This window comes from Choloepus didactylus, chromosome 1 (genome assembly GCF_015220235.1).
Source record: "Choloepus didactylus isolate mChoDid1 chromosome 1, mChoDid1.pri, whole genome shotgun sequence".
Lineage (NCBI taxonomy): Eukaryota > Metazoa > Chordata > Mammalia > Pilosa > Megalonychidae > Choloepus > Choloepus didactylus.
In genome coordinates, this window is record NC_051307.1 from 19150978 (window position 1) to 19167611 (window position 16634).

Below are 16634 nucleotides of genomic sequence, written 5' to 3' on the forward strand. Positions count from 1 at the left end.
CGAGGGGAGGAGAAAAGCAAGAATTGAGAGAAGCAAGAGCGTGTCTCCCATCCCAGTTAACCTGCCAGAGCTCATCCTGCTGCTCAGAGCCCCTGCAACCAACTCTCTCCTGTATCCTCTCTCCTTTCTTGTTCGCCTTCTTTCCCCCTTTCCCCTTCTTCCGCCCATGCCCACCCCCATCCCCCCACACCCTTTACCCCCCCAAACACACTTTTACGTCTGACCAGAGGACGAATGAGGGAGACGTCCTCGCAAATTGGGGCAGCAACTTTCCCCAGCTTGTCTCTGGACTCTGAGAGCACGAGCGCCCTGATCGTCCGCGGTCTGCGGCCCATGGAGGAGGAGGAGGAGGAGCGGTGATGGGCTAGTGGCAGAAGCTAGGAGCCCCGAGCCAGCCCAGCGCCACCAGCCAGCCCGCGTTCCCACGCCTGCTCCTTCCCTCTCGCTCCTGGGAGAGCGCGCTGGGCGCAGAGCCGGAGCATCCCAGGGAGGATGAAGCGGGGACCCGGCCCGAGCGGGGTGCATCTCGCGGGCGGGCGGCAACGGCAGTCCCTCGGCATGAATTAAGACGCCAGGAAGATGGAGCGCGGCACACTCCTCGCCCAGCCCGGGCTCTGGACCGGGGACACCAGCTGGGCACTCCTCTATTTCCTCTGCTGCATCCTCCCCCAGACCGCCCCGCAAGTACTCAGGATCGGTGAGTGAGCCGCGGGAAGCGCCCGAGACAGCCGTCTCGGGGACGCGGCCGCTCTCGGCGGCCAGCGCGAGCGCAGCGGGTCCCGGGCAGAGGCAGCGCGCGCCGGCGCGGGGACAGGAGCTGGGGGTGATGGAGGTCAGTCGCACCGGAGGCTCTCGGAGGCGGGGAGCCGCGTCACGGTTTCCCTCCCCGCGAGTGCAGGGCTTCCCCCGGAGTTAAGGTTGGTGGGGGTTGCAGTCCCGTCTGGAGGGGCGCGGGCAAGCGTTCAGGGGGCTGGGCTCGCCCGGGCTGGCACCCCACTCTGGGCGTGGAGTCGCATGGAGCTGCAGCCAGTTGGTGTGGCCGCCGAGATTCGCTCTCCTAGCAGCCTGGGTGGGCTTCGGGGCAATCTATATCCGCAGTCTTGGGCACCGGCAACCTGGGTTCTGCAACTTGCCAGCGTGCCCAGGTAGAATCCGGAGACCACTAGGAACGCGGAGATATTCTAGCTCTTCTCCTGCTAGCCCTCAGTCTCCAAGTTTTCATCCCTAAATTGGGTTCTTCCATAAGGAGTCTCCAAAGTCCCGAGGGTTCCACTGGACAGGGGCAGAGTTTAAATCTGACTTCTTGCCTGAGGGCTCAAGGCATGAGGAGGAGGGTGGGCTGGCCCCCTCAGCGGGTCAAGTTTTCCTTTTGCTCCTCTATCTGCCCTGCCCATCACTGAGCGTGATCCATTCCCCAGTCCTGGGGAGCTCTGGGCTTCTGTCTCAGAGGAGGTGAACAGAGTCCGGGAGGCTGAATGTGGGGATCCTGAAGTGGTCCAAAGAAGAGCAAAAAGCAAGGGGAAGGACAGAGGGGCATTTTCATGGTCTTTGGAATCATAACCTAAACACACAGCACCACCACCAAGATTGGGTCTGTGGAGGCATTGAGCGATTTCTGGGCTTTCTTTGGGTTGACAAAACTCTCTACCTTCCTTAATGTTCCCCTAATGTTCTCCCTTTAAAACTAAACCCAGTTCTTACTTCCTACTCTCTTAGTCCCCATTTGCATCCCCCTTCCCCAACTAATTGTAGTTCTGGAAGACACAGTCACAGACAGCCACAGGTGATATATGACACCACACTGGTGTCCCAGCTTCTCAGTATCCCACATTAGCAGCAAGAGTGGCGCAAACCCTGAACGCTGAGGGTTTCTAACTCATATCCTTTCCAGGAACTGGCAGAACCTGCAAGAGGCAGTGCAAGGCGCTCAGATTTCTGAGCAGTGGAGATTTCTCAGTAACTTTTCTAGTTCTGGCCAACAATTAGTGAGCCTCCTTCCAAAGATTCAGAAACTAGCTACTGTCACTGAGATCCCGATTTTCAAAAACTAGAAATTTAATAAACAACTTTGGAATGTTTTCTCTGCATATGTGGGATCTAACTTTCAAGGCAAAAAAAAATTAGAAATCCTAACTTGTACTCCAGAATTTCATCTTTCTAGATTATGGGTAATATGTGCATTTTATTGGATAATTTAGCATGTTTATTAAGAGTTCTAACGTATTATTTTTGCTAACAACATAGATCTTGCAACTAAAATATCCTTCCTCTTTGACACAGTCTACCTTGATAATTCTCTTGTTTGGATGCAATCATCTCTAAACACTGCTAACAAAATTTTGGTGAAAAGTGCAAAATAAATGATGAGTGGGTTACAGTTTCCAATGCTTATTAATTTAATCGGTATTCCTATAGATTTAGAACTAAACATATCAAGAGATACTAGAAGTGACTATGCAACTCATACTTCTCCTCGATGACAAACTTAAGGAAGCATCTTCATTCTCCAAGTCCCCAAAATCTGAAGAACACAAAGAGGGGGAAAAGCATGTTTTAAGACATATTTGTTCACAGATCAAGTATTTGACCAAGCTCAAGCACTTACATTCACGGATTTGAAAGTAGTTTTCAAGTGAAAATAACCAACATGATTCACTGACCTTAAAATACATGCAACAATGGTGAGATTTCTTTTTTCAAAATAGGAACTAAAATGTACAAAGTAAAATATTGCATAGCCTGCAGTTGCTTGTGTACAGTGCAAATGCCTTAATCCTTCTGGCCCTGGGTGACCTGCGGTTGGTGAGGGTGCACCACCACCCTGTAAGGATCAGTGCTTATTTTTAAATGGACAATTCAGTGCCATGGAAACTAGCCTCAGTTCAGAGAGAATCTGTCTTTCTACTGTGAGTTTTTGATGCCAGTTAAGTCCATCAATGAAGATAAAATTTCAAAGGAGTTGTGTGTGTTGGGGGGGGGGGGTATAGGGAAGGAAGAAGAATTGAATTATATTTCTCTTCATCTCTCATCTTTCCTTGCCCTTTCCAACAAACCACCAACCATCCAACCAATCAACTAGCCAACCAACACAAAGGGGCTCTTGAGTATTAATTTGCATGTTTTTCAGTAACTGAAAATGTCCTGCAGTAAAGCTCAGCATAAACGCTGGGTACTTAGCACAGGGCTCATATAGAGAAGACACTCAAATACTTGAATGAATTAATTACTGGTCTACTTTTCCTGCCAGAGTGTTTGTTTAAACTACTGCTCTTGAGGAAAGTGGATAAAGGTATCAAATTTAAGATAAATGCATACTAAATATTTGAGACTTCATTGAGTATACATATACATAGTTTTAGCACGTATTGTGAACCTCCATTGAAAAGTTTATAATCTTCCTCCAGTTTAAAGACCCAAGGGTGCTTTTATAGCATAGTGGTACCCTAGGTGTCATACTATATGCCAGATATTTCCCAGTAGCCTGCATGGAAGGAAAATATGGCTGGCTGCTGGGAATTCTCTGGGAGCTACTGTGGTCATTCCTCCTGCTCTGTATATACCAGTGTATGTCAACAACTGGCTAGTGTCACACGCAGGCACACAAATATGCACATGCATGCACAATTGAGGTTCACAATCATAGACATACTGTTCACATTGCCAGCTGAATTACAGCCAGTGGGTAGAGAATGGTCTAGATGACCTGAGTGGATGGCGGCCCACCACCATTAGTGGGAAGTAAAAACTCCATATGCATATGTAATTTCTGGGACAGATGTGTCATATTTTTAATAATAATAACAAAGATATATTTACATAGTGTATTAGAATGCATCATCTCAGCACAAACAATCAAAGAGGTGGTTATGAAAGCATAAGATTAAGACTTAAGTGGTGGGTAGCCAGACTTTCCAGCACATGATTTGGTGTCCAAGAGAGCATAGGTTCAGATCCCTTTTCCACAACTTATTAGAGTTGTGATTCAGAGAGTTATTCAATCTCACTAAGCCTTGGTTTTTGCATCTGAAAAATGGAAGTAAAAAATATTGCAAACCTCACAGTGTCATTGGTAAGAGCCCATGATATAGAATAGGAAAAGGAAGGACTTGGAGCAGAACTTGGATACACTAGTTGCATTGTTGTTGTTGTTATTATTATTATTATTATTATTATTATTATTATTATTATTATTGAGATTTTCATCCTGAACAGGGACTTATTAGTAGATGTGGTGTATTTATGTGAAGCATTTAACATTTCTGAGTCTATATCTCTTCATCTACTTCTCAAGGGAGGATCAAATAAACCAATTTATATAATTTGCAAACAAACCGCTAAATAAATATAATGTATCTCTATTATGTAATAAAATACAGCACTTAAGGAGCTATTGTGGAAAATTATATGAACAGAGTAGAAAGATGCAATGACAGTATAGTTGTCCAAATGCTTTTATTTCCTTAAAAGAGTTCCAACTGTATTTTATGTCAATCATCATGTTGACTCTAGCATCACTTTTAAATATTTTTCACCCCCAGAACCCCCAAAGTTCCAATTAATGCTTAATACACATTAGTTCATATTTTTGTTTGAGGGTACAGAAAGCCCATGGCATTATTCTTTTATCACTTAAGTTTTTCATCATGTTAATATTCATTCTTTATTCAACAAATATTTATTGAGGGACTACTCTCCTACTATGTGCCAGACACACTTCTAGGTTCAGGAACACACTTCTACGTGCAGCAGTAAACAAAATGAACAAAAATATCTGCCCCTTAGAGTTTATGTTCTGGCAATTTACAATCCATATCACAGTTGAAGTTCACCAGACTTCCAATGCAGACACAGCTTTATTTATTTTTTTTTATTTCAAATATCATCTTGGAGAATTCTCAGTTAATGTTTTGCCAGCAATTTATTGTATTAATTGCATAATCAATGAGGAATAGGTTCAGACACCCAAATATGTGAGAGTACAGACAGAGTGGGTTCAAGGTGACAAAGTTGGAGCAGAAATTCAGAGGAAAGTTGCCTTTTTTCATAAGCAGATCTCTGAGGCCTGAGGTAGATTCACATGGGGGAGAGAGGCTTGTGCCTTGGAAAGCATGGAAATCCCAATATTAACTTGTGAACTCCAACTGGCCCTTGGAAAGTTTGGGAGAGCAGGTACCTGATAGCATGATGAAGAAGTTCCTGTCTAATGTTAATGTTTCTTTTATCGTATACTATTTTATCTGAATAATTCATCTTTTAATTAATACTGATATTATGGCCCTATTGTTAACCCTAGGTAGATCTGAACTTTAGCTATTTTTTCTCTGTGGTTTGTGATCTCCAGATCATGTTGAGAAGCTTATGACTTGGTGGCTTGGCTAAATTCAAGTACTAGTTGGTAAAAATGCCAGAACTGAAGCTGGATAATCCACTTCAAGTTTCAAGTTCTTTGCATTCAGTGTTGCCATATTGTGTTTGAGTGTATACTCTGATGTGTATACTAAGCTAAAATCATATGTAATAGAAATAAACTGTTGCTAAATAAATTAAAGTTTGTGTGATCTATATTTGAGTACATTTTAGAGAATTAGCAAGAGGAAAGTTGGTATTATTGGTTGAATCCCAGAGTCTCTATTAAATAAGGGTTTAAGGAAGGGAATGCAGTTGGAGGGGAAGCCTTGCTTTATGTGCCTTGCAAACACACTGCTTTTAGTTAGACTGTACACGTAATTGGGGTAGTTTTGAGAGAGGTTTCATGGTGATAACCATAGTGGTGGTGGTGGTGGTAAAATCCCAGAGTCTCTTAATCCTCTTTTATTTGCTGTTGTTGCAATGAAAGTATCCATCTAATCTAGAAAATGTAACCCATGTTTTAAATTTTTCCAGAAGTTTTCATACTAGAAGAAAGAGTGATAGAAGATTCCAGTTAGAAGGGAATTCACATTTCAACTGTTTTTCTAGTCAACTGACCTTGAGAAAATTACTTAATTGTAGTTTTACCCTCAGTTTTCTTATCTATAAAAGAAGGGTCAATAACAACAAACTTGTAGGTTTGTTTTAAGGATTAAATGTGATGTTACATGTAAAATGAAAGGCATATGGCAGATCTCAATGAAGTTATCTCAGGTCTCTCTGTTGATGAACAGAATAGGAGTTTTTTGAGCTCTGGAATAGTATATTTGTCTGGTCAAGTAAACGGGGGAAATGCTCTCTTGGAGATTCATGAAGCATGTTTCTTTATTAAAGGCTCTTTGAAATCTGCAGCAGAAAGAAACCGATTTCTTTTATAAGTTAAAATTACAAAAATAAAATTTATTTCATTTTTAATTACCAGGTGACCCTTATCTGAATCACAACTATTAATGTTACTTAACTCATCCTCCCCAGAACATATGCAAGGAAACATTGGCCAATAAAACCATTGAAATTTGAACACACACATCAAAACACGTGCTAACTGCTTCTTAAGTCTAATTTAGATTAGACTTCAGAACTTTTTCATGAATTTTAAGAGTAGATTTAGATGTTTAGTTAATTATTGCTCTCTAGTACTTAGATAACATTTAGAAAACATTACATATGGCAAAGGCATTTCATTTTTATTAACATAAAATATGGAATCGGGAGCCATTTCCTAATTTTTTTCCATTGGTCATTGTTTAATGGCAACATTAAATTAGATTTGTAATATCTTCTCCAGGAGTATAATTTATGGTAAGATAAAGGTTCATCTATATTTAAAGTTCAACCTAATCATATTTAAATGCACATCTGATTTTCTTAATGACACAGTTTCATAAAGAACTAGAAACATTCAAATTACAAGTAGTGCATTCCAACTTAAAGAACTTCAAGAATTTCTGGGCTTGATTTACAATTTAAATCAATCTGTTATGTGAAATTGAAAAACCCTATGTTCTTATTACATTAATAATATTATATTTACAGAAATAAGTTAATTGGGAAAATGGTTAACAATGAGGGAAAAACAGGAAAAAGCAAAGAAAGAAAAAGATTTGGTTTATGATTTCAATTACTTATGAACTACTGAACAAAATAAAAATCTTCAGAATAACTGTCCAAAGCCACATGGATAATATTTCAGACTATTTTTTTTTCCTTTTGAGAATTTAAAGGTTTTGTTAAGCATGCATGCACTTTTTATAATAAATATAAAAATATGCTATAATAAATATGTTGCATATTTATGAAATCTAAAATAAGTTTAGTTACACATTGGGAATAAGAAATGATATTGGCTAAGTGTATTGACCACAAATCAATCTCCCAGAAACACCACCCAAATGACAGTCTGGGAACACTTTCTTTTACCTCTCTAAATTCTTTAAAGTTCTATTTAGTGTATTAGTTAACTCAATAAATTTTAAAAGTTTTTCCATGTTACATCTTTTGATGAATTACTAGTTTTCCCACTATCCTGACTGGAAAAGGCAAAAATAAAAAGTAATACAAAAAGCCTGTTAACACTTTTTAACATTTCTATTGAATAATGTTCAGAAAGAGTTCAACAATGCAATTTTTTGAATTAGAATTTTATATGTTTCTTTTTATTTAATAGAAAGCCTGATGATTAATTGTTATTGTTAGTTATCAGTTTGGAGACTGGCAGTTCATTATAACTTACTATTATTCTTTAGAAACGCAAAAAGGAACATATTAAAATGTATTATTTATTACACTGAAGAAGGTCAAGAGCACAGACAATGTTAAGACAAAACATCTATTTTATTTCATAATCAATTATAACTCAACCTATACATGGGTACACACACACACACACGCACACACACATATACTGCCTTGCTCTGTCAGCTGAGGGAATCTAGAAACAATAGCACCCCAGTAGCAATAAGCTCACCTAGCTTCCAGAGCTCCTTGGAGAAATGACTGAATCTAAGGTTGGGGAGAGAAATACACAAAATGAGTCTGGACCGTCTTGTAGTGCCAGAATGTAAGGAAGTGATAAGAACAAACAAAACAAAAATAATACCACCCACTTTGATGGGAGTATTTTAAAGGAATACAGGAGCCAACTGAAATGGCTTCCAATGGCCAAAGCTGGAACAGTTCAAGCAACAAAATAAGAAAGTAGAACTGGATTATAAACCAAAGTATAAAATAAATATGCATGAGTCCATAGTGATATAAATAATAAATACATGCATGCATACATACATACATAAATGGGGGAGAGGAGACAATTTTCCCAAGTAGAAGAGCCTGGTCATTAAGGTCAACATCAACAGTGATAAGTTGTATATAGTATGTTCCCTTGATATGAGATGATGAGAATGGCACTTTACCTCTGTGGTCATCCTCCCCCAAACCCCAATCTAACCATGAGACAAATTCTCTTAGAGAGGCATTCTACAAAATACCTGACCAGTATTCCCCAAAACTGTCAAGGTATCAAAAACAGGAAAGTCTGTGAAATCATCGCGACTAAGATGAACCTAAGAGACATGACAAATAAATTTAATGTGGTAACCTGGATGGGATCCTGGAACAGAAAAACATTAGGTAAAAAGTAAGGGCATTTGAATAAACATGGACATTAATTAGTAATAATGTATCAGTGTTGGTCCATTGATTGGGACAAATGTACCATAGTAATATTAGATGTTAATAATAAGGAAAGCTGGTTGTGGATTATATGGGAATTCTCTGTAGTATCTTCCCAAGTTTTCTGTAAATCTAAAACTGTGCTAAAAAATAAAGTCTATTAGATAAAAACAACAAAATAACCTCAACCCATATCATGGTTTTTCCCACAGTTACTGCTCTTACCTGAACAGCAGTACATAAAAATCTGTAACTAATTGTATCAAAGGAAATAGAAGGAAAAAAGAATATTAAATCCACATAATATGGTACACAGAGAGTTTTCTAAGAGCGACATTAAAATAAAAACAACCGTATTTAAGGTTGGAAAAAAATCATTAAAGATCTTTATATAAAAATCGTTATTGATAAAATGTAGGACTGTATGACTTCTTTAGAATTCTGCAGTAGATAGAAAGTCAGACATTAAGCTGTTTCTATTCATTGGAATCTAGTCTTCAACTATGATATGATTTTTCTACTTAATTTAAATTTGGATATTGTTTCAAGCATTATAACAACATATTTTATCAGAGGCCTTAAGTGCTGATGTCTTTGAGCAAATACTCGTGGCAAACTATTTTCTTAGCCAAATTGCCTAAATATACCTTTAAAAATCAATACTTAATTCTCAGAGACAATAGGTACTTTTTGGGAAAAGATGGTGAAAATTAAATGTTTTTCTTTTTTTATTATGAAGACTCAATTACAGATTTTGTTTGTTATTTTGTATTTTTGTTGTAGTTGAGTTTTGTTTTGTGTTTTGAATTTTAAACTTCTCAAATGTTGGTGCTCCAGATTGAGTCATATCCCCTACAAAAGCCAAATTCAGGTCCCAATATCTGGTCCTGTGGGTGTGAACTCATTTGTAAATGGGATCTTTGAAGATGTTGTTAGTTAAGGTGAAACTAGACTGAATGAGGTTGGGCCTTAATCCAGTATGCTGCAAATCCTTATAAGCAAAGGAAATTGCAAGTGGAAAGCAAGAAGCCATGGGGTGGAGGAGGGGGGCAGCCAGAAGCTGGAAGTCAGTGGAATCCAGAAGAGAAAGAGGAAGATGCCACCATGTGCATTGTCATGTGTTGGAAAGGTCAAAGAACCCCAAAGGTTGCTGGCTAGTGATGTTGACCCCTGGAGGAAGGAAGCCCTCTAGACCCTGAAACCATGAGCCAATAAATTCTTGTTGTTAAGCCAATCTACTGTTTGGTTTTTTTGTTTGTTTGTTTTTTTAGCAGCAGAGAAACCAAAAGAGCTTCCTTGGCAATCCATAAATAGAGGTTACGTTCTGATGACCTGGCAATGGGCATATCGTGTAAGATGTTATTTGTATTTCATCTGCTAAAAGATTAGTAAAATAGAGCCATATTTTAAGCCTAAAGGCAATATTTGGTTTCTGAATTCTGGGCAGTGTGTGTTCATTTTGTTCTTGGGATATATTTGAACTCTAAGGCTATTTCTATACATGTCCACTGAATTGGCAGGAGCATTTATAAATGACTGTGAATCATCTAGATGTTCAACAGGAAGGAATAGTGAGTTAAGAAGAGTATAGACCCAAGGAGTGAAGAATCCTTCAAATATTATCCTTATGCTGGAATGTGTGTATGAACCTGGAAAATGCTTAGAAAATAACATAGAGCAAAGGGATTAGAATATGATTTTACACACTTTAGACTGGGAATATGTACAACTTATGTTTGCTTATAGATGAGACTTAAAGAAATGTTGAAAGGGGAAACCAATTTTGTTAAGATCGTGGTCTCATGAGTGACATTTTTCTTTCATTTTGCTTCCTATTAACAGTGTTTGTTGTCCAAATTTTAAATGATTGGTTAATATTATGATTCTGTTGATTCTGGAGGTTTATTGTAGTGCTCTCATTCCTGTGTACTTTTCACTACACCAATCCACACACAGGCAGGAATGAGAGTGCTTGCAGCTCTGCTGACTGTTAGCTTTGCCAGTGCACTCAACCATGGAGTAAATTCTGCTTCCTTGGCTATCACAGGGAAGTGGTAATGGGCAGGTGGGTTTGTGCACCATCTAATCCCTTCCACAATTACCACTCCCTCTACCATGTCCACTCTCTTTATTGTCATTGGGATAAAATCAGATGTTGCATGAAGATGTGTGATTCCACGTTGTTTAACATTTATAGCCATGGTAGCAAGTGTGCAGAAATGGATACCCTTCTGTTTCCCTGCAATTGAACTTCACTAGGTACCAAAATCCCTATTTCTACTGGTACCACATCAAGATCCTCACTTTAAGTTCAAAATGTAAATTGTTAGCAATTATTTTCTCTCTTCCCCCCTGCAGTGATCAAAGACTCCTGTCTTTAAGATAAAAGCATTTTGCTGTCATTCCTCGAGAGCATCCACTAGTCCTAACAATCAGGGGTTTTAGCCCCTAACTCCATTGCATCTGCTGCCCTTGTCCTTGACTGGGGATCCCCACCACGGCTCACTCTGGTGAAGCTGACCCTTTGTGACTCAGCCTCATTCCCCATCTGGTCCCTTAAGTGTGCTTCTTACCCAGTCCCTCATCAAGATGGAATTCGTGAGCCACACAGCAGCACCCATCTCCAAGTCACCTTCCAGCCCCAGCTACCTCAAGCCCCTTCTGTCCAAGCACATGATGCCCCCATCTCGATTTTTTTGCACGTTCCCTGAGGGGCAAAGTACGCTCCATGGCCCAGTCCATTCCCAGAGCAACTCGATGTGGAAACAGGCCTCCTGTTGTCCTCCTACCCCAAACTAGAGAAAGGTTAAACAGGAAGCTGGAGTCTTACATTATCACACATTTATCTGAACTCTGACATTCAGACTATAAACGTTGTGGTGGCATTGAGAGCAAAGCTTTTAAAATTTAAAGGAACAACAGAACCATGACAATAAACTCTTTTGAATCTCAGTTTTCTGGCTTTTGCAAGAGAAAATTGAGTCTCTTTAAGACTAGCCTGACTGATTGTTTGTCTGCCTGCCTGTTTCTCTATCTCTCCATATATAGATGCTATTTATAACACTGAAGAAGTCCAATACAGATAACGTTATTTAGTATCCCATACATAACCAGGTTAGTTTACACACATGTGTTTCCTCACTTTGTCAGCTGAGAGAGCCTCTATATGTATTTGGAGAGAGAGAGACTCTCTATATGTGTATACATATGTATATAATGTTTCCATGTATTATATTTAATTAATAATATTTATTTTATCACATACATTATATGTATTACATATATTGTTACATGTAATATATATGTAATATATTATACATATTATATGTATTATATAATATACATATTTTTGTGTATAAGTACATTATTACATTATAATTGCAATTATTGTTTCTCTCTGTACTTCATTTTACCCAGGGAAAAATCATATTTAAAGCTATCATTGCATTTTGAATAATGTGAAAAGGACAATGGGCATAAACACCCTTTCTGTGACTGGTGATAGTGGAAGGAAGGAGGAAACATACACAGGAGAGACATAGAGACTACACAGACCATACCAACTTCTAACATCTTCAAAATATTCTCACGCTATGACTGTTTTTGCATCACCTGCTCTGTAGCCTGTGAGAATATCCCTGTTAGTCAGATTGAATGACATGAACATATGTAATCATCTAGGGACCAATTAAGATGAAAGGATTGATAATATTTTGCTACCTCTTTGGAGCATTTGTTAGAACATAAGTCAGTATTAAACTACAAGGAAAATAAGGGAAAATAGATTAAGAGAAAATAATACAAAATTGTTAAAAACAATCATTCATGAGTAACAATATTTGCAGCATGCTCTTCTAAGAATTACAACTAAATGGGAGAAAAATAGGATTCAAACATAGACATCTCTTGGAAAAAGCTATAAACGAGCATATAGATGAGAAATCATAGTGTTGAAGTACAAGCAGTGTCTCCAAAAATCTTTAAGTCCAGCATCTTCATTTGAAAAATGAGGAAGCCATAATTCTTCACTTCCATCTCATTGCTATCTTCTTTGAAACTTAGTTTTTCCCATACTTTTCCTAATTCATTTGAGAATTGTTAAAAAATCAATATTTGAATGAGTGGGAAAAATACTCAGCACAGAAAATGTGTAAAATGTCCAGAATATACTGTGCACAGGACTAATCAACCTGGTTTCATTGAATATAATATTCCATGTAGAGAGGTTAAGTTTCAAGGTATGTTTTAAAGGAGAGGGTGGACATGGAAAAAGGAGGTGAGCCCCAATCTGAGAAATCATAATTATAACAAAAATTAAAATCCAGATTTGTGTTTCTGACATCCAAGGAAAATAGCATTAGAAAAATCTTAACATAAATGTTAAACTAAACTTCTTTAGATTTCTTGAACTTTGTATTATCTAGACATTTCTGATCAACCTATCTTGTAATTACTTGAGTATGCAGGAATGTTTTCATACCTGTAGGGCTCTTAGTAAAAAAAGCAATTAAAAATGAATGGGCTATAGGATAACAATTTAAAATAATTAGTGTGGAATGGCATTATATTTTTAATGACCCTAGTTTAATTGGAAAGATTCAAGCTAGTCGTATACTTTGATTAGGCTAAGTGAATGCGTATATGAGGGAAGAATGCTAAGTAGTGACATCTATCACTCACTTTGTGAGAATGTCATCAAAAATCAGCAAGGCAAATCACAGTGTGGAACTTCAAGATTCATAACTCCAACTATGAGATATAAGGAAAATGAGGTAAAAGAAACTATTGATGTGATGCATATGAAAAGGAAATTCAGTGAACAATTCCTGGACAGCAAGCTACAATCAGTTGAGTGTACTATACCTGAAGTCTTTACTGCCTTTTGTTTCAGATGCAGTAATCATTCAAATTTTCTTCTGGTTTCTGTGAATAATGTTTGATCATTTCTTCTTTTCTTAAAGGATGAAGTTTTAATGTATGTTTTTGCACACTCTCAATAATTTGCTCATTTATTTATTCTTCTATTTACAGCTTGTTTTTCGTCTAAAATTATTCTAAAGGCTTACAGAAATACATACATTATAGCCTGACCCAAATATAATAAATAAAATGTGGGTAAAGGTGAAATAAGATAAGATGCCGAAAGTGGACCAGAAAAATTTATCTGAGATTTCTAGCAGTTGAAGTAAAAAGAGAAACAGGACAAATTGCAACCTTCCTGAGGATCTAGTTGTTTAGAAGAATTACAGGTTTCCTAAGTTACAAAACGTGAAAGAAATTCATCCTGTGAGTTTTGACAACAGGATACAATGTGATGTTGCAGATAACATACCTATGATGAAATCGGTAGCTTGTTTCACGTTTATTTCTTATAAAGTTGTTCAATATACTCTATAACAAGATACCAAATAGTAATAAGGACAAATCTGCCAAGAATCAAAACATCTTGGATTATGACTTTCAGGAGATTTAGCTTGATCGAAGACTATAATTTACAATATCCAAGGCAATGGATGGACTGCATATCACTTCATAATTATTCATAAGTAGTATTTCTTGAACCTGACATTTATGGAAGGGGAGCAACAGAAAGTTCAAGTGGTGGAGTTTTGTGATGAAGAAAGTGTGTATTTCTCATTAAAGGTGACTTCATAAACATCACATTGCAGGGACAAGATCCTTCTATGAAATGAAGAAACCCAAACAAAGTACTTCTTTAAATAGAAGACCACAGCACCCCTTCATGGATGAGACATTTGGAAGCAAGACCATGATGTACACAGAAAATCCTTTTGCATTTGCCACAATATATGGATAAATGGGTGATACTCATGGCTTCAATAATTTTAGACTTTATCAAACATTGACTACAGCCATTAAGAGAGAAAGAAAAGAGAACAGCAGTTTTTTTTTTGTTGTTGTTTTTTGTTTTTTTTTTAAATCAACAAAGCCCTTTGGGATACCTAAATTAAATAATGTGTCTTTTAGGTAAATTACAAGATAAATAAATTGAGAACTGTACACTGACCTCCTTCCAGGATCATCTATAATATGTTCATATAGTTCTGACAGTGATTTTGGGTTCAAAAGTTGAACTTAAGCCCTTATTTTTTACACTAACTATAGAGAAAAACTGATTGTCTAGTGAGGTCACTCCTCTATGTCTATACTTCTACTATTGATCAGATAATAACTTCCTATTTTTGTAATATCTTACTTTCCTTATATTTTGTATGCTATAATTATTTAACTGTGCTTTGTTTTTTCATAAGAATCTGTTTTGTATATCCTGGTCAGTAAGAAAACTTAAATCTTTCCTTTCCCTTCTGAACCTTTCAAATACTCCTCTTTAAACCTAGTCATTTTAGAAAAGCTTATTTTATCTAATAGGACGATTGATGGTATATGAGAGAAGGAGATTAACCTTAAATTTTGTTTTTCAGGTTATGTTCATCAAGTCGAATTTGCCCACGTTTCTTTAGACTCCACATTTTGGAATGTTAGAGAGTATTTTAGTTTTCCAGCTGCTAAAAGAAATGCCTTATGAGTTGGAAATTTATTGGCTCATGATTTTGAGGCTAGGAGAAGACCAAAATCGAGTTTTCAACAAGGCAATGCTTTCTCCCAGAAGGCTGTGGCATTCTAGTGCTGGCTGCTGGCAATCCTTGGTCCTTGGCTTTTCTGTCACATGGCAATGCACATGGCGCTGTGTCTCCTATCTCCTCCAGGTTCTATTGACTCCTTCTTTCTTGCTCTTCCCATGGCCTCTTCTCTCTGTGCCCAATTTTGTTTTCTTATAAGGACTTCAGTCATATTGGATTAAGGCTGCCCCTCATTTTGTCTGGGCACACTTAACTAATAACCCTTCAAAGATCCTATTTACAAATGAGTTCACACCCATAGAACCAGGTGTTAGGACTTAAACATGCCTTTTGTGGGGGGCATGATTCAATCTTTAACAAGTGTATTCATGATTCATATGCAAACAAAGCCTGAAACATTGCATGTTTTGGTTTCAGGGTTTGATCTTTCTCTGTGGATCCTGAAAAACTACTTTTAATTTTTTAGAATTTCATGCCTTTTTCTGGGAGAAAGGAAACACTCATTAAAATTTCATGATACCTTTCATTTCCAAACCCACACCTCTATACTTGGAGCTGAAAAATAATTTTACTAAAGCTAAAGATTCCTTGCACATCTTTAAAATGCCAAGGTGAGCTACAAATTGAGTTAATGATAGCCTACTTCTATTTCATATGTTTAGCATTGCAAATTTTTTTACAATTGTTATCTAGTTTCCTCTCTTTCAAAAATTAATATGAATGCAGTATATAGGAATTTATGCATAAGTACAACTTCTCCATTATAGCTGCCTGAGAAAAGCTTGCAACTGACATTTCTACAGAAAAATAAGGTGCAGGGTTAAAAAATAAATAAATAAAACTTCTTCCAGACCTGTAAAAGGGAAAATGTCACACTGCACATCAATTCATGATCATCCAAATCAGCATTATATTTCATAAACTTACCTACAGCATAATTCATACTCAGTCAAAAAGACCTGAAGTAAAAATCCTTCTGGAAAAAACATATTACACATGCCCATAAACACACCCACATGATACAGAATTGTGTAAATCAGGAGCACAGAAGTTCATTTAGGCTATCAAAAATAATCACTTTCTGGCTAATGTAGATTTGGGCAAACCATTTTATGTTGGGGAATCTGGTTTCACAGAGCAGCTACTGATATTGGAGATTCATTTTGGAAAAAAAAGTCCACTGTCATTTCTATTTATCACGCCTAAAAAGCTGTTCAAGAAAGTGATTCATTTAAGGACATACCAATGCAGGGCCCACTAATTAAATTTAAGTGAAAGGAGTGAGGAACACAGCACTAGAGATAATGAATTTGAACTTCAATCATTTTTAAACAAAATAATTGTTTCTGCTTATTTTTAAAGGATACTTTAAATAAATATAATTTTTAACATGTAGACATGAGTAAAATTGGCTAAAAGAGAAGGATAATAAAAACAAGTGTATTTAGGTAG

General features: G+C 37.5%; 1 protein-coding gene across 4 annotated transcripts in view; it reads left to right on the forward strand.

The window, feature by feature from the left end:
- Positions 1–579: 579 nt before the first annotated feature.
- Positions 580–16634, forward strand: part of GRIK1 (glutamate ionotropic receptor kainate type subunit 1) — a 421057-nt gene continuing 405002 nt past the window's right edge. For all 4 annotated transcript variants that reach the window (XM_037826101.1, XM_037825939.1, XM_037826175.1 and 1 more), the window contains exon 1: positions 580–697. In XM_037826101.1, the coding sequence (XP_037682029.1) occupies positions 580–697 (118 nt within the window). The remainder of the gene's footprint in view (positions 698–16634) is intronic.